The 17,929-nt window shown below is 50.3% G+C and overlaps 1 protein-coding gene and 3 non-coding genes across 4 annotated transcripts in view; 3 read left to right on the forward strand and 1 right to left on the reverse strand.

The window, feature by feature from the left end:
• Positions 1-632: 632 nt before the first annotated feature.
• On the reverse strand, positions 633-705 carry trnar-acg. Its single transcript has one exon. It is a non-coding gene; the product is annotated as a tRNA-Arg (tRNA).
• Positions 706-5,923: 5,218 nt separating this feature from the next.
• trnay-gua lies at positions 5,924-6,017 on the forward strand. The gene is made up of 2 exons: positions 5,924-5,960; positions 5,982-6,017. It is a non-coding gene; the product is annotated as a tRNA-Tyr (tRNA).
• A 4,562-nt stretch (positions 6,018-10,579) lies between these two features.
• On the forward strand, positions 10,580-10,652 carry trnaa-agc. Its single transcript has one exon. It is a non-coding gene; the product is annotated as a tRNA-Ala (tRNA).
• Positions 10,653-13,090: 2,438 nt separating this feature from the next.
• Positions 13,091-17,929, forward strand: part of trim55a (tripartite motif containing 55a) — a 28,436-nt gene continuing 23,597 nt past the window's right edge. Inside the window, exons 1-2 of the mRNA XM_007896747.2 lie at positions 13,091-13,419; positions 16,379-16,551. Coding sequence (XP_007894938.1) covers positions 13,252-13,419; positions 16,379-16,551 — 341 coding nt within the window. The 5' untranslated portion in view covers positions 13,091-13,251. The remainder of the gene's footprint in view (positions 13,420-16,378; positions 16,552-17,929) is intronic.

The raw sequence follows: 17,929 nt of genomic DNA on the forward strand, positions 1-17,929 counted from the left end.
TAAATACATTCCCAGTCTTTGTATTCCCAACGTAATGCAGTATTTCGCATCAGTTACCAGTCTCACATTTGACATCAGGAATCAGCGGGCGACATATAACCCGTTTACCTTTGATCCCAAAATAAGGTACTTCTGATAACTTTGCTCCTAAAAAAAGGCTCATTCTTAGACTTGACCTGTTTCCAGATAATAATAATAATAATAACAATAGCAAATAACAAATAACAATAATAATGACAATAAATGTCATTGCGTGCAACAAATTGCAGGCAATTTTATTCCGGACAAAAAAAAAGAGCGTGATTATTTGCTTTTTAAAATAAAAAGTTTTTTTAAACAAAAAAAAAAGAGTCACCAAAGAGTGGAAAATAAGGGTCTGGTCCCCATGAAGTCCCTTCCCACCATCCAGGGATGATGCAAAGGCATCAGTGCCTCTCAATCCCCCCCCAACACCAGAGAGGGGGGAAAAAAAAAGATAGTCCACTCTCCCAAAACGATCAGCACAACACGCAACACGCAAACACACACAAAAAAAAATTGATGCATATTATATATATGTTATTGTATTAAAAATTTTTAAAAATTACTGAATCATTTGACACGGGAGCAGCAGAAACAAAACGTGGACGAGCCGAGCCAGGTAGGAGTCGAACCTACAATCTTCTGATCCGTAGTCAGACGCGTTATCCATTGCGCCACTGGCCCCGCGGAGAACTGCACTCAGCAAACCCGGGGATACAGCTACAGTGACAGATACCAACCAACAGCCCCACACACACACACACACACCACACAGCACCACACACCACACACATACACACACACCACACCACACATACACACACACACAGCACCACACACACACACACAGCCCCACACACACACACAGCCCCACACACCACACACACACACACACACAGCCCCACACACCACACACACACACACCCACACCCCCCCACACACCACACACACACACACACACAGCCCCACACACCACACACACACACAGCCCCACACACCACACACACACACACCCCCCCACACACCACACACACACACACACACAGCCCCACACACCACACACACACACACACACAGCCCCACACACACACCCCCCCCCACCACCGTTAAGTGCAGATGCTCTTGTCCTCAGCATCCCCCTGACCCCCACACACACTGTGCTATGGCAGAGGGAGGGAGGGAGGGTACAGCCTGACCCCCCCGAGGGCTGGTCTCCACCAGCACCACAGCAGCTCAGCTCCAGCCTCTGAGCCACAGCTGCTCACACAGTCTGGTACACCCCCCCCCCCCCCCACACACACACACACACACAAGGACCCCCCCCACACACACACACACAAGGACCCCCTCCTCACACACACACACACACACAAGGACCCCTCCTCACACACACACACACACACAAGGACCCCCCCCCCACACACACACACACACAAGGACCCCCTCCTCACACACACACACACACACACACACAAGGACCCCCTCCCCCCCCCCCCCCCCACACACACACACACACAAGGACCCCCTCCTCACACACACACACACACACAAGGACCCCCTCCTCACACACACACACACACAAGGACCCCCTCCTCACACACACACACAAGGACCCCCTCCTCACACACACACAAGGACCCCCTCCTCACACACACACACAAGGAACCCCTCCTCACACACACACACAAGGACCCCCTCCTCACACACACACACAAGGACCCCCTCCTCACACACACACACAAGGACCCCCTCCTCACACACACACACAAGGACCCCCTCCTCACACACACACACAAGGACCCCCTCCTCACACACACACACAAGGACCCCCTCCTCACACACACACACAAGGACCCCTCCTCACACACACACAAGGACCCCTCCTCACACTCACACAAGGACCCCTCCTCACACACACACACACACACAAGGACCCCCCCCTCCTCACACACACACACAAGGACCCCCTCCTCACACACACACACAAGGACCCCCTCCTCACACACACACACACACACAAGGACACCCCCCTCCTCACACACACACACACACACACACACACACACACACAAGGACCCCCTCCTCACACACACACACAAGGACCCCCTCCTCACACACACACAAGGACCCCCTCCTCACACACACACAAGGACCCCTCCTCAAACACATACACACACACACATCAGGACCCCCTCCTCAAACACACACACACACATAAGGAACCCCTCCTCACACTCACACACAAGGACCCCCTCCTCACACACACACACATAAGGAACCCCTCCTCACACTCACACACAAGGACCCCCTCCTCACACACACACACACAAGGACCCCCTCCTCACACTCACACACAAGGACCCCCTCCTCACACTCACATAGACACACACATTGCAATCCATAAATTGGATTTAAAGGCTCCCCCAACACACATTATACACTCAGACTTCACGATCCTCACTCTCGTGTTCAAATCCCTTCACTCCCTGGACCTCCCTACCTCTCCGACCTCCTCACTCCCCAACCCACCACCCGGTGCCTCCACTCGCCTGGCACCGGCCTCCTGCTTGTCCCTCACACCCTCTGCCCCACCATCGGAGGTCATGCTTCCAGCCATCACACCCCAAAACTCTGGAACACTCTCCCTCAATCCCTCCGCCTTGCCCACTCACTCCCCTTTTTCAAGTCCTGCTTGAAAACCTCCTCTTCGACCGTGCTTACTCCCACCTCCCCCAACACCACCACCCCGGCTTGGAGTCAGACTCCTCCACTGTTAAGCGCTCTGAGACACTATGCTGCGTGGAGGGCGCTATGTAAATGTAAGTTGTTGTTGTTGAGAATTGGATCTGACACATATGGAAACCCATCACCACACTTAACAATCCCCGAAACTAAGGAATACATAATTTCCGTTTGTCTGGTGTGTAGTATGCACTCTATCCCCTGCTCATCTAACCAGGGAGAGTGGGAGGCAGATTGGGCTAACATTTTAAATGTGATTTAAAAAGTCAACCCAGCACAATACTTTCAGCTGCAACAAGTCAGCAGAACAAGTGGCTATAGACTTAGAGTTGCAAAGAGCAATTTCAGCGCAGATACCAGGAAGGTTACTTTATACAGATGGTAATCAACAACTGGAACAGGTTGCCAGAAAAGGTGGTTGACGCTGGGGCACTGGACTCCTTTAAGAAGCAGGACCAGGATCTTGAACTCGATCCTTTGCGGGGTGGGGAGCCAGTGAACCACACCACACATAAACTTTGCAGTTTACCATTGTAAAGATTGATAAATGTCCTGCTACTCGTCCACCCAACCCGGGAAGGCTTTGTCTTGCACGGGTAACAGGAGCCAAGTGGGAATAATCCCTGCACCTAGTGGAGGGATTTACAGGGGATTTGCTGAGAAATACTAATGCTTGCATTTCACAATACTCCAACACACCAATGGTGACAAACCAGCCAGCCGACCTGTTTCCAGCACCTGGCGGATCTGACCAGTCCCTATGACCGTATTTACAACAACAACAACAAAATTACATTTTTATGGAATCTTTCACATTGGGAGGACGTCCCATGGGCTCGACATTCAGAGTTTCAGACCCGAGCTGGGGTTCGGGATTAGTCAGGGCGAGAGGATGGCGGCGGGGGGAGGATGGCGGCAGGCGGGAGGATGGGGGCAGGCGGGAGGATGGGGGCAGAGGGAAGGATGGGGCTGGGGCCCAGGGAGGAAGAAGGGTGATGGAAGGCATGTTGGAAGAGGAGGGTCTTGAGATGGGTCTTAAAGAAGGGCACGAGGCGGAGAGACTGTAGGATGGGGTTCCAGAGGGTGGGGGCAGAGTGGCTGAAGGCCATCTGCCAATGGTGGGGCAGACGAGGCGGGGGACATTAAGCAGGTTGGAGCCCACTGAGCAGAGGGAGCGGGTAGGTTGGTAGGGGGTTAGGAGGTCACAGAGGTAGGGGGGAGCAAAGCCATGGAGGGCTTTGAAAGTGAGGACCAGAATCTTGAAGTGTATCCTCTGTGTGATGGGAAGCCAGTGGAGTCGGGTGAGGATGGGGATGATAGGGTCACTGAGCTTGGTGCGGGAGAGGACATGGGTTGCAGAGTTCTGGATGATCTGCAGCCTGTGGAGGGAGGCGTTGGGGAGGCCGAGCAGAGCAGAGAGTTTGCGTAGTCGAAGCTGGATGTTATGAATGCGTGTATGAGGGTCTTGGCGGCCTGCGGTCTGAGACAGTGGCGGAGCCGAGCGATGTTACGGAGATGGGGAAAGGCGGACCGGGTCATGGCACGGATGTGGGGGAATGAAGGTCAGTTGTGGGTCGAACAGGACGCCGAGGTTCCATATTGGCTCCGTGTGGTGTAGAACGCATCCATGGAGGGAGATGCGTCCGAGGTATGGAGGCGGTGACAGGAACCATGCAACCATGCATAACACAGGATATTGTTAGTGTTCAGAGGGATTTGGGTGTCCTTGTACACCAGTCTCAAAAAGTTAGTTTGCAGGTGCAGCAAGCAACTAAGAAGGCGAACGGCATGTTAGCGTTCATTGCAAAAGGTTTAGAGGGTTTAGAGTAGTCAAGTCTTGCTGCAACTGTATAGGGCTTTGGTGAGACCGCACCTCGAGTATTGTGTGCAGTTTTGGTCTCCTTATTTAAAAAAGGACATACTTGCCCTGGAGGGGGTGCAGCGTAGATTCACTCGGTTAGTTCCTGGGATGAGGGGACTGACCTATGAGGATAGGCTGAATAAACTAGGGCTATATTCTCTAGAGTACAGAAGAATTAGGGGAGATTTTATTGAAACATATAAGATTCTTAAAGAGCTGGATAAAGTAGACACTGAGGGACTGTTTCCTCTGGTAGGAGAATCTATAACCAGGGGTCACAGTCTTAAAATTAAGGGTCAGCCTTTTAGAACAGAGTTGAGGAAACATTTCTTCACTCAGAGGGTAGTGAACTTATGGAATTAATAAATTAGGTAATTAGAGTTAGGTCTGAAGATCAGCCATGATCTTATTGAACGGCGGGGCAGGCTCGAGGGGCCAAATGGCCTACTCCTGCTCCTAATTCTTATGTTCTTAGGAGGGCCTCAGTCTTGTTGACATTCAAGTGCAGGAAGTTAACTCTCATCCAGGACTTGAAGTCTGACAGGCAATCTGTGAGTATTTCCTCTGCAGTCCCCTGCAGTCTAAACCGTTTCAGTATAATCCCTGCCAGTGTAAATCCTGTATAAGATGCTGCAAATCTCCTACTGAAATTCATGTACAGATCTGTTAAATGTTAGTGCGAATGCTGTATAATCCTCTTTGGGGAATGCCAGTGCAATTCCTCTATATTCCTCTGCTCTTGGTGTAATCCCTCCAAAACTCCATTCTGCTCCTGGTGTAATTCCTCCAAAAATCCCCTCTGTTCCTGGTGTAATTCCTCCAGAACTCCCCTTTGTTCCTGGTGTAATTCCTTCAAAAATCCCCTCTGTTCCCAGCAATAATTCTTCCATAATCCCCTGTGTTCCCTATGATAACTCCTCCATAATTCCCTGTGTTCCCAGTGTTAACTCCCCTATAACCCGCTGTGGTAACTCCTCTGCATTATCTTCTGTTCCTCTCCAGTCCGCCTGTCCCCGTCTGTAATTAATTGCTGTCTGAATCCCTCCTTTTTCCGCTGTTGTAAATTCCTCGCTGTGCCCCCTGCTGCAAGTGTAAGGACATTGCCCGGTCTGTAAGCCTGCGCTACAGACACTGCCCATTAATCTTTTACTCTCTTATTTCCTCTCTTGCTGTCACTCTATTTGGTGGAATCCCCACTTGAAGCTTGTGTAAGTGTCGCCCGGTCAGAGTCTCTCCCCCCCCCCATTCGCCTCAGGTGCTCTTGTTCTTCTCTGATATTCGGTTAAGACTAACCCAGTGCCTTCGATAGCTCAGATGGTAGAGCGGAGGACTGTAGAAGTTGAAGCTTTACAAAGACATCCTTAGGTCGCTGGTTCGATTCCGGCTCGAAGGACGATGTGTTTTGATTGGAAACAGTGGAAAAGTCATTCATTCAATGCAACCCCTTCCCCCCACCGCCACGAAAAAATACACGCGACTCTTTGTTCAGTTCTTGAAGCTTTGCACCTTGATATGTTTCGCACAATGTGTGTGGGGGAGGGGGTGGTTGTTGCTTTATTTTTTTATTGTTTTAGTAGCTTTTACTGAGAATGTGGAATAAGAGCGAGTTTGGACGATTTGCAGCGCGTTTCATCTTGTTTTCCTACAGTTATTTAGCGCCTTTGCTTTACCAGAGTTATAATTCCCAGCAATGATCGATGTGGGGGCTACGGGGCGTTTGTGGGGGGAAGGGGCGGTTGCAGTGGGGAGGGGGGGGGTTTGCAGTGGGTGCGCCGGAGTCTTCATTGGCACCGAACCTTAGAACTTTCGCTGCATTTCACACTTTGCTGTTTGCCTTTTGCTCGGGGGGTGGGTGGGGGGGGGAGCGGGGGGTGGGTGGGGGGCGGAGCGGGGAGTGGGTGGGGGGAGGGTCAGTGAGCTGCTCCCTGACATCTCTCACCATGTGTTAATTAATCGATGTGAAAGCCAGAACTTCCCTGGCTCTACACGGTGGGGTGGGGTGGGGGGGGGGCTAGAGAACCTGGAGTCCTCAGCCAGTCCCATTTTAACCCTTTAAATTTGTTTATTTGGAAGAAACGATAATTTGCCGGGTGGCGCTTGTCTGTGGATGATTTGTGCCTGTCTTTTTATTCTCAATTTGTCCAACGACCAACAAGTGAATTCTTCCCATTCAACACTCAGCTCCTATTAGCCCTGCAAACCAAAGCCCTACAGGGATGGGTGGTCCTAGGCCTAACTGGACAAGCAGGGAGAAAGTTTGGCCGACAGAAATGGCAAGCTATGCGGTTTGACTCCAGCAGCACCCCAACGCACACTCTGGGGTCCCCAAGCCTTGGCACCTCCCCAACCAGCGCCTAATACTTTCCAGAATTAGGCAAGCAGGATGCGTTCCTCCAGCGAGAGAGTGCGCATTCCATTCCAACAAATATATCTCTGGGATTTCCATGTGTAGGTGGGATGCATGGAGTTCTTAGTTTGGTTTGGATACTCTTAAGCACGCTGTTGGGCTTCCACGTGTGTCAGACACCCAGCTGATCCCCCCCCAAAAAAATCTGAATTTGTGCATTTCCCTTTAAAATGTTTAATTTTTTTTAGTAGCTTTTATAAGCTAGTGCGTTGTCTGAACGCACAAAAGTGTTTCTGTGTTTTAGGAGTCTTGTCTCCCTTTGGAGAATATGGGCATATGATCCCACTACCTCTCACACGCTAAGCGAGCACTCTACCATTTGAGCTAATTCCCCTCCCGTGGCAGAGTGGAGGAGCTCCTGAGATTGACTTTCACACCAAGGAGGGAATACAAAAAGGCTGGTGTAGAAAAACACTGGAAAACTACCTCTGCCCCATGAGTTTTCTCTGTTAAACGCTTTGGGATATTTTCCTGACATGAAAGGCGCTATATCAGGGGCATAGCCACGGCCCACCCTATTAGCACCCAGGTCCACCCATGGCTACACACCTGATAGAGCGCCTTTCACGTCAGCAGGACGTCCCGAAGCGTTTAACAGAGAAAACTCTTGGGACAGTTAGTTTTCCTGAATTAATGTAAATCTGTAGTGTAACACGGGTGCGAGATCCAGTTTGTGGCATTGATATATTTTGCAATCCAGACACAAGAAGATGTGGGGATGGGTGTGTGTGTGTGGAGGTGTGTTGTGGGTGTGTGTGTGGGGGGGGTGGGGTTGGTGGAAGATGTGGGGATGGGGTTGTGGGTGAGAGACTGTGTGTGTGTGGGGGGGGGTGTGGGTGTGTGTGTGTGGGGGTGTGTGTGTGTGTGTGAGGGAGGGGGGTGTGGGAGTGTGTGTGGGGATGTGTGTGTGGGGGGGTTGGTGGAAGATGTGGGGATGGGTTGTGTGTGAGGGGGTGTGTGTGGGGGGTGTGGGTGTGTGTGGGGGGTGGTGTGTGTGTGTGTGTGTGGGGGGGTGTGGGTGTGTGTGTGGGGGGGGTGTGGGGATGTGTCGGTGTGTGTGTGAGGGAGGGGGGTGTGGGAGTGTGTGTGGGGATGCGTGTGTGGGGGGGGGTTGGTGGAAGATGTGGGGATGGGGTTGTGGGTGAGGGTGTGTGTGTGGGGTGTGTGTGTGTGTGAGGGAGGGGGGTGTGGGGATGTGTGTGTGTGGGTGTGTGTGTGTGTGTGTGTGAGGGAGGGGGGTGTGGGAGTGTGTGTGGGGATGCGTGTGTGGGGGGGGTTGGTGGAAGATGTGGGGATGGGTTGTGTGTGAGGGGGTGTGTGTGGGGGGTGTGGGTGTGTGTGGGGGGTGGGGGGTGTGTGTGTGGGGGGGTGGGTATGTGTGTGGGGGGGTGTGGGGATGTGTGGGTGTGTGTGTGTGAGGGAGGGGGGTGTGGGAGTGTGTGTGGGGGGGTTGTATGCGTGTGTGTGTGTGGGGGGGGGGTGGTGGTGTGTGTGGGTGTGTGGGAGGGGGCGGGTGTGTGTGTGTGTGTGGGGGTGGGGGTGGTGGTGTGTGTGGGTGTGTGGGAGGGGGCGGGTGTGTGTGTGTGTGTGGGGGTGGGCGTGGTGTGTGTGTGTGTGTGGGGGGGGTCGGGTGTGTTTGGGGGGTGGTGTGTGTGTGTGTGGGGGGGGGGGGGGGGGGTTGTGTGTGGGGGGTGGTGTGTGTGTGTGTGGGTGGGGTGGTGTGTGTGGGGGTGGGGGGTGTGTGTGTGGGGGGGGGAGGGGCGGGTGTGTGTGGGGGGTGGTGTGTGTGTGTGTGGGTGGGGTGGTGTGTGTGGGGGGTGGGGGGGGTGTGTGTGGGGGGGGAGGGGGCGGGTGTGTGTGGGGGGTGGTGTGTGTGTGTGTGGGTGGGGTGGTGTGTGTGGGGGGTGGGGGGGGTGTGTGTGTGGGGGGGGGAGGGGGCGGGTGTGTGTGGGGGGGAGGGGGCGGGTGTGTGTGGGGGGTGGGGGCGGATGTGTGTGGGGGGTGGTGTATGTGTGTGTGGGGTGGTATGTGTGGGGGGTGGTGTGTGTGGGTGTGTGTGTGTGTGAGTGGGGTGGTGTGTGTGTGTGTGTGTGGGGGTCGGGTGTGTGTGGGGGGTGGTGTGTGTGTGGGGGGGGGGAGGGGGCGGGTGTGTGTGGGGGGTGGTGTGTGTGTGTGTGGGGGGGGGGGCGGGTGTGTGTGGGGGGTGGTGTGTGTGTGTGGGGGGGCGAGGGGCGGGTGTGTGTGGGGGGTGGTGTGTGTGGGGGGTGGTGTATGTGTGTGGGGGGGGGCGGGTGTGTGTGTGTGTGGGGGGGGGGGGCGGGTGTGTGTGGGGGGGTGGTGTGTGTGTGTGGGGGGGGTGGTGTGTGTGGGGGGTGGGGGGGGGTGTGTGTGGGGGGGTGGTGTGTGTGTGTGTGGGGGGTGGTGTGTGTGGGGGGGGTGGTGTGTGTGTGTGTGGGAGGGGGCGGGTGTATGTGTGTGTGGGAGGGGGGGGTGTGTGTGTGTGTGTGTGTGAGGGGGTGGTGTGTGGGGGGTGTGGGTGTGTGTGTGGGGGGTGTGGGGATGTGTGGGGGTGTGTGTGTGAGGGAGGGGGGTGTGGGAGTGTGTGTGGGTGTGTGCGTGTGTGTGAGAGGGGGCGGGTGTGTGTGTGGGTGTGTGTGGAGGGGGCGGGTGTGTGTGGGAGGGGGTGGGTGTGTGAGAGGGGGCGGGTGTGTGTGTGTGTGTGTGGGTGTGTGTGGGAGGGGGGGGGTGTGTGGGAGGGGGTGTGTGTGTGGGAGGGGGCGGGTGTGTGTGTGTGTGTGTGGGTGGGGTGGTGTGTGTGGGGGGTGGTGTGTGTGGGAGGGGGTGGTGTGTGTGGGAGGGGGTGGGTGTGTGGGAGGGGGCGGGTGTGTGTGGGAGGGGGTGGGTGTGTGAGAGGGGGCGGGTGTGTGTGTGTGTGTGTGGGTGTGTGTGTGTGTGTGTGGGAGGGGGCGGGTGTGTGTGTGTGTGTGGGAGGGGGTGGGTGTGTGTGCGTGTGGGAGGGTGTGTGTGCGTGTGTGTGAGAGGGGGCGGGTGTGTGTGTGTATGTGTGTGTGGGAGGGGGGTGTGTGTGTGGGAGGGGGTGGGTGTGTGTGGGAGGGGCGGGGGTGTGTGGGAGGGGGTGTGTGTGTGGGAGGGGGCGGGTGTGTGTGTGTGTGTGGGAGGGGGGGGGTGTGTGTGCGTGTGGGAGGGTGTGTGTGCGTGTGTGTGAGAGGGGGCGGGTGTGTGTGTGTATGTGTGTGTGGGAGGGGGTGTGTGTGTGGGAGGGGGTGGGTGTGTGAGAGGGGGCGGGTGTGTGTGTGTGTGTGGGTGTGTGTGGGAGGGGGTGGGTGTGTGGGGGGGGTGGTGTGTGGGAGAAGTCGTGTGTGCAGTGCATTTGGGTCAATGCAGATCCCGATCCAAATAAAGAGTGACAAATTTTTTTTGTGTGTGTGCGCAGAATAAGGGGCTGCAGCCGAACACCAGAACCGAGACCAATAATAAATCGATATCGATTTGGATGGACAGTGACCTGCGTGGCTGGGGCTTTCGCCGGGGAATTAGCTCAAATGGTAGAGCGCTCGCTTAGCATGCGAGAGGTAGCGGGATCGATGCCCGCATTCTCCAAGCAAAAAAAAAAAAATACCCTCTCCCTTTTTTTTTTCCCTTTCTCTGTGTGTGCGTGTGTTTTTTTTTGCTGTGGCAAACACTAAATGGTGGCCGTTCAAGTAACGTGAAAAGGTTCTTTCTTTTGCACAAACACAAACGCGCACACACACGCACACACACACACACACACGCGCCACAAAGACACACACTGAGAGCAGTGGCAAAGGCTGTTCGGGTCAGCAGGCAAGACCAGAGCTCTCTGCAGGCGTTGTGATGTTAATGTTACCCTGAGCAGCAGTTTTATGTGGTTTTGTGTGTGTGTGGTGTGGGGGGGGTGGGGGTTGGGGGTTGTCCATCACTTTTATTGCATTCTTAGTTTTTTCTCTCTCTCTGCACAACATCAGCGGGCGAGGCTGCAGCGACCGCAAAACCCACGCAACCCGTTTTAAAAGGGAGTCGGTTCGCCCGCTGGGACGCCGCGCGTCGTTGCGGAGCGATCCCCAGAGCAGACCGGACGCCAGCGCTCCCAGAGGGCGATGCTGATCCGCAAATGTCCATGTCATTTCACACCCTGCAAGCCCGCAATGGATTTCACACCAACCACTGCACTCATACACACACCAGAACAGAACCCACCACCAAAACCCTTGCAAAGTTTGCATTGAAGCCCCCCCCCCCCCCATCTGTTGAAACCAATCTTTCCAACTGTTTAGAGTCAACAGCTATAATAATTATAATACTTGCATTTGATATAGCACTTTTTCGCGTCTTCTAGACACCTCAAAGCGCTTCACAGAATATGCAGTAAAGTGAGTTGACTGTATATTTGTGGGCGAAACTAGTTAATAGTTCCAATTCATTCTCTGTAAAAAAAAACTAACACGTTTGTGAAGCTGTACATCCAAATCCTTCGTATGATTGACGCACACTTTGGCACACGGCGACATACAGGTTCCTAAGCAGATTGTGTCTCCTCTAAAACTCGAGCTGTGCCCTTTCTCAGCTCACACAATCATCCTTGGTAGCGAGCGAACTCTCTCCAGAGTCTAACATGACCTTGATTATTGTATTGAATAAATGGTATGCAGAACCTGCAAGAGTGCAGTCTATTATGGCAAGAGGCAGGTGTTAACTTTAGGGACGTGCATGATTGCCAGTTTGATGATTTGCAGATTTATTTGATAGAGATCTAAATACTACACCATACATCACAAGACCCCATTTGTAAAATGATAAGAATTTTAAGAAAGCATCTTTGAAATTATAAGGTAATAAAAGAGAAGTATAATTTTCAACAGTAGCATATTGTGAAAGGGATGCGATTGGTGAGTGGGTGACGAGAGAGCATAAATTTAAGATACAGTGAACTCCTGATAACTTGACCCTGGCTTAACTTGTCACTACCACTTAACTCATTAACTTGTCAACATCCCGGCTGCATTTACTTATGTATTTATAAACATGCCTAACTCATCCCTGTGCCCTTTTCCCTCGGTCCGACAAGTTATCAGGAGTTTGCCGTAGTTAGAAAACCAGTAAATGGGGAGATTAGAAGAAATCGTTTCACACGTGGGAGTGAAAGGATTGCTCTTAAAAGAGCCAGCATGGACACAATAGGCCGAATGGTTACCTTCTGCGTTGTAGAGTTATATAGATCTATAGCATTAGGCCAATATTTGAAAAGGAAAAATCTAAAGGATGTGGCAAAAAGGCAATGTGTGGGACCCATAATCCAATAGCTTTTATAAAGAGGCAGAGCAGGCTCAATGAGTTGAATGATATTCATTTTATCACTTGGTGAATGATGTATTAAAAAAGAGAAACCGCAGTATGTAACCATGGTCAAATCCCCCCAAAAAGGGAGGCAAACTCTTCATTTTTTTAAAAGCAACTTTATTGTTTATAATATCCCTTTGAGACTTTTAAAATCTGAACATAATGTAGAGGAGTAATAAGTACATTTTTGTATGTTCCTGATTTCCTTACAGTAACCGGTAGTGTAATCCGCTTCATTAGTGTCACAGATTTCAAAAAGCTTTGTATAGTGTCTATCTGCTATTTAAAACTTTGGCTGGACTCCCGGAGTGAGTCCTGTCAGGATTATCAACAATCACTGACAGTATCCTGAGACACATTAATAAAACACAATTTACATATCAGATAACTATTCTCCAATGACTACAAATTTGGCAAAAGCTGCTTCATTTGATGTTGTTTGGTAGAAGTAGGGTTTACAACATTTCTTTCTGAAAGTCACTGTCCAGAGAAACAGCTGTTTGGGGCAGTGAGTGCTGACAGGAGTTAAGTTTGGAGGGAGAGAGAGGGAGAGGGTGAGAGACAGCAGCTCTAGTAGTCAATCTCGGTGTCAGTTTCATATAAGGCCACAGCGATGCGCAACCACATGGCAACGACTGACGTCCTGCTGCTAAAAAAAACCCCATCAAAACCACCAATCCACTCCAAGACAATGTCACCCATCCAGCAACATCAAGCGGAGCTGTAGACAATCAGGTCACAGCTACAATCCGAGAGAAAAAAAGGAAAAGAAGTGTGGACGGGCTTCCATTTCTGAAAAAGTTATTTTACAACTTAGTACTCCCCCAGGGAACTTGCTGACATGACCGCTTCCATGGATTACAACCTTCTCCCTAAGGATCGCCAAACCATGGACAACCTGGAAAAGCAGCTCATTTGCCCAATCTGTTTAGAAATGTTCTCCAAACCAGTTGTCATTCTGCCCTGCCAGCACAACCTGTGCAGGAAGTGTGCCAACGACATGTTTCAGGTAAGTTAACAATTGCTGAGGCGAGATGTTATTGCCTGAATTGGAGTCTGATAGATAAATAAATCAGTGAAAACGTATGCACCTCGATTACAATGTGGAGAAGAGAAAAACACATGAGAAAAATACTTGGATAAGATAATGTTTATCTTACCAAAGGCAATGGGGTGGGGGGAAGGAAGTAAATCAGTCCACATTTAATAACAAGTTAAATCTTTTTCTCCATTTCTTTCCCTGTTTAACACTGTTAGGATTCTGGTGGGAAATATTCAGCCACAGTTCAAGAAAACTTTCTCTGGGAGTGAGAGTGGAGGAATGTGTGTGTGTGTAAATTGTATGGGTGAGGGTTATCTCATCAACCATTTGCTAATGTAAATGGGAAGCGTGTCATGTATTGCAATGTACTATGTGCCCTGACTGACCTTAAAGCTGCAGACTGCATCCTTGATATTGGGTCCGTAGCCTTAAATGCACCTGACAAGAGGATTTGTCTTTTTCACTGTGTTTATTATTTCATTCATATAACATTCAACTGCTTTAAATTAAAGTACACTTGAAGTACAAGTTCTCTTGTATTTTACCTGACGCTCAGATTCTATAAAGATGCGGTTGTTGGTGACAGTGTGAGGACTCTCCAACTATCATAACATAATAGAATTTTTTAAAAAAGGCCTTGAAAATAGTAGAGTTCCCTCCCAGGCCTGCACAGGGCCAGGATTTCTTAAATTTACGGCAGTTTAGAGAGCTTCAGCTGTGCATTCGTGATCCCTGTCACCAGAGTCCCCCATCCAAACCCCCTACCATTCGCGAACAGATCTGGTGAGGGGGACAGATGGCAGCACACTCTGTGTTGTCACTCTGCCTGACCCTGGTCAGATTGCAGAACTCAGCAGCACCAGCCAAAGTAAGTGTTCACTGGCAGGGAAAAAAAGAGAAGCTTTTTGGGGGTGGGGGGTGGAGGGGGTGGGGGCTAGAGGAATGTAAGAGACAGTTTTATCTCTTCGTTATAATAAAATAATATAACTTGTTTAGCAATGTTCTTCCAGTGTGATTTTTTTCTCTCTCTCTGTGTTAGTTTGTCTCCCGCCCCCAACTTTCCTCCATCATCAATTCTCACTTTCAAATCCCTCCACGGGCTCAGCAAGCACCAGCCAGCTTCAGGTCCCCAGCTTGATCCGCCCCCAGAATCAGTGGGTAAGCTTTTGGCCATTCTGCCCCCGCTCTCAGAAACTCCATCCCAAAGTCCCTCTGCACTTCCCATCCATCCTTCAAACACACCTAAAGACTTACCTTTTCGATTGCGCCTACAGTCACTACCCCACCCCCTCCCTCTTCCCTCTTGCTTAGTTGTCTACATCACTAGGAGGCAATCAGGTTAAAAGTAAATGTTCTACTGCAAACAATTTTAACAGACAGGTGGGCAAAAACAACAACAAATTACACTTGTAAAACTCTTTTCATGTCAGGAGGACATCCCACAGTGTTGGACAGTCAGGGATCCGCAACCAAACTGGTAGGAGGGTGCCCAAAGGCACGGTTGAATAGACGAGTCTTGAGACGGATCTTGAAGAGGCAAGGGAGGGGGCGAAGTGGAGGGACTGGGGGATGGAGTTTCAGAGGGTGGGAGCAGAGCGGCTGAAGGCCCGCCTGCCAATGGAGGAGTGGGCAAGGCTGGGGACGTGAAGCAGGCCAGAGCCCTTTAAGCGGAGGGAGGGGACACCTAGGTCGATAGGGGTTTAGGAGATTGAGAGGTAGGGAGGAGCAAAGCCATGGAGGGCTTTGAAGGTGAGGACCAGGATCTTGACTGTATCCTCTGAGTGATGGGGAGGCAGTGGAGCCAGGCGAGGATGGGGGTGATAGGGTCGTGGAGTCTGGTGCAGGAGAGGACATGAGCTGCATAGTTCTGGGTGATCTGCAGCCTGTGGACGGAGAAGGGGAGGCCGACAAGCAGGGAGTTTGAGTAGTTGAGCCTGGATGTGATGAATGCACGGATGAGGTTCTTGGCGGCCTGCAGTGAGACAATAATAATAATAATAATAATAATCCTTGCATTTGATATAGCGCTTTTCACGTCGGGAGGACGTCCCAAAGCGCTTCACAGAACACACTGTAAAGTGAATTGACTGTATATTTGTGGGCGAACGCGGCAGCCAATTGCGCACAGCAATGTCCCACAAACAGTCGTAGATTGAAAATGACCAATTTAATTATTGTTTTTGTTTTTTTGGAGGGATTATTGTTAGGCATGTGGAGTAAGGAAACTTGCCCAAGGTTTCGCCCTGCCTGGAATTGAACTCAGGTCTCTCACTTGCAAAGCGAGTGCTCTAACCACTGAGCTACAGGACTCCACCAATGGTGGAGCCGGGCAATATTGCGGAGGTGAGGAAAGGTGGAGCAGGTCATGGCACTGATGTGGCGGATGAAACACAGTTGAGGGTCGAACAGGACGCCAAGGTTTTGTATTGACTCCGTGAGGTGTAGAGTGCATCCATGAAGGGTGATGCTGTCAGCATCCAAGGTATGGAGGCGCCAACAGGAGCCAATTAGGATGGCCTCGATCTTGTAGACATTCAACTGGAGGAAATTTGCTCTCATCCAGGACTTGATGTCTGACAGTCAGTCATTGAGGAATGGTCTTCTTCTGTGCTGGATAATTATATGATTCTAGTCTAAGCAAGCATAGTGTTGGGTAGAGCTCTGTGAAGCAAAGTATAAATTTGAGTGATGTAGAAATCATAGAAAAATGGCAGCGTTAAAGAAATTGTTAAGACACATTTTAAATGAATGTCAAAATACTGAAGATGCTGGAAATCTGAAATAAAAACAGAAGTTTGATTGTTCTAACGAAAGCTCATCGACCTGAAACTTTCCTCTCTCCGTAGATGCTGCCTGACCTGCTGAGTGTTCCCAGCAATTTCTGTTTCCATTTTAAATGAATGATTTTGTTTTGAATTTTCACCAGGCATCCAACCCATATTGGCAGACACGTGGAGGGAGCATGCTGGGGTCAGGGGGTCGTTTCCGATGTCCGTCCTGTCGACATGAGGTGATTCTGGACAGACATGGAGTCTATGGATTACAAAGAAACTTGCTGGTCGAAAACATCATTGATTTGTATAAACAGGAGTCTATCAGGTAACAATTAAGTGAGACACGTACTATTGTTACAACCCAAAACATTGTCTCAAAGCTGTGGTGGAGTGGTGAGAAACAGCAGCAAGGACTTATACCACCGAATCTACATTGTGACTTCCTTAGACAAGACAGAGCATATTTCTGCACATTGCTCTGTTTAGCTAGCTGTAAGTAGGAAACCAGGTGTTAGTCGATTGGTGGATTGCTTTTCTGGGAATAATAATTCCTTCCAAAAAAAAATAATAATAATAAGTTGGTCACTCAATCCACGATTGTTTGTGGGACACTGTTGTGCGCAATTGGCTGCTGCGTTTCGCCCACAAAATATGCAGTCAATTCACTTTACAGTATATTCTGTGAAGCACTTTGAGATGTCTTGAAGACATGATAAGGTGCTATATCAAATGCAAGGATGTTATTATTATATTCAATGAGGGAAATATTACCCTCAGTCATCTAAAAAAGAAAAGTGCAAAAAAGAGTTATGATCAACTTTTAACACCTTTTGTTTTATTTCTCTACACTCACTTTAAAAAAAACTATGAACATATGACCAGTCAAATGGTTTGCTGAATGTACAAAGTACGTTTCAATGTCAGGGATCTTGATACTCACAGTTGAAACAATGGTTGTAACTGGAGCTTGCAGGATTGAAGATTCAATGTGCTGATGATTCACTTTCTTCACACTGTCGGGCACAGTAACTGCTTCAATACAGTTTCTTTGAAATTATCATGCATTGATTAATCACAAAAATCACCAAATAGGACCACAGAGTGTTGATGAACTGACATAATAATAATCTTTGCATTTCATACAGCGCCTTTCACATCAGGTCTCAAAGAACTTTACAGGATATACTGCAAAGTGCAGTGATTGTGTGATTTGTGGTCAAATGCAGCAGCCCATTTGTGCACAGCAAAGCCCCACAGACAGCCATGAGGTGATTGATCAATTTTTATCAGGACAGGATTGGTGGCCAAGACTTTGGGAGAAATTCCCATTTTTTTCAAATAATGCCATTGGATCTTTAACATCCACCCTGAATAGGCAGACAGGACCCCAACACCTCCTCCAACAATACAACGGATGCCCTGTAGTGCACTGGAGTAATATTCTGGAAGGATTGTCAGAAGATTGAAAGGTCTTGATCATCTTTTGTCATAACGATGTGTCAGCCCTACTCAGTTGGTTGTACACTTACTTCTGGATCAGAGGGTTATGGATTCAAGCTCCACATGGGGACTTTAAGCTCATAATCTAGTATAATACTCCACTGCTGGGGAAGCACTGCATTGTCAGAGTTGGCATCGTATGGTTGAGATGTTAAAACCTATTCAGTTAAACATTAAAGATCCCATGCCATTATTCAAAAAGA

Source organism: Callorhinchus milii, unplaced genomic scaffold (genome assembly GCF_018977255.1).
Source record: "Callorhinchus milii isolate IMCB2004 unplaced genomic scaffold, IMCB_Cmil_1.0 Scaffold2, whole genome shotgun sequence".
In the NCBI taxonomy this organism is placed as follows: Eukaryota; Metazoa; Chordata; class Chondrichthyes; order Chimaeriformes; family Callorhinchidae; genus Callorhinchus; species Callorhinchus milii.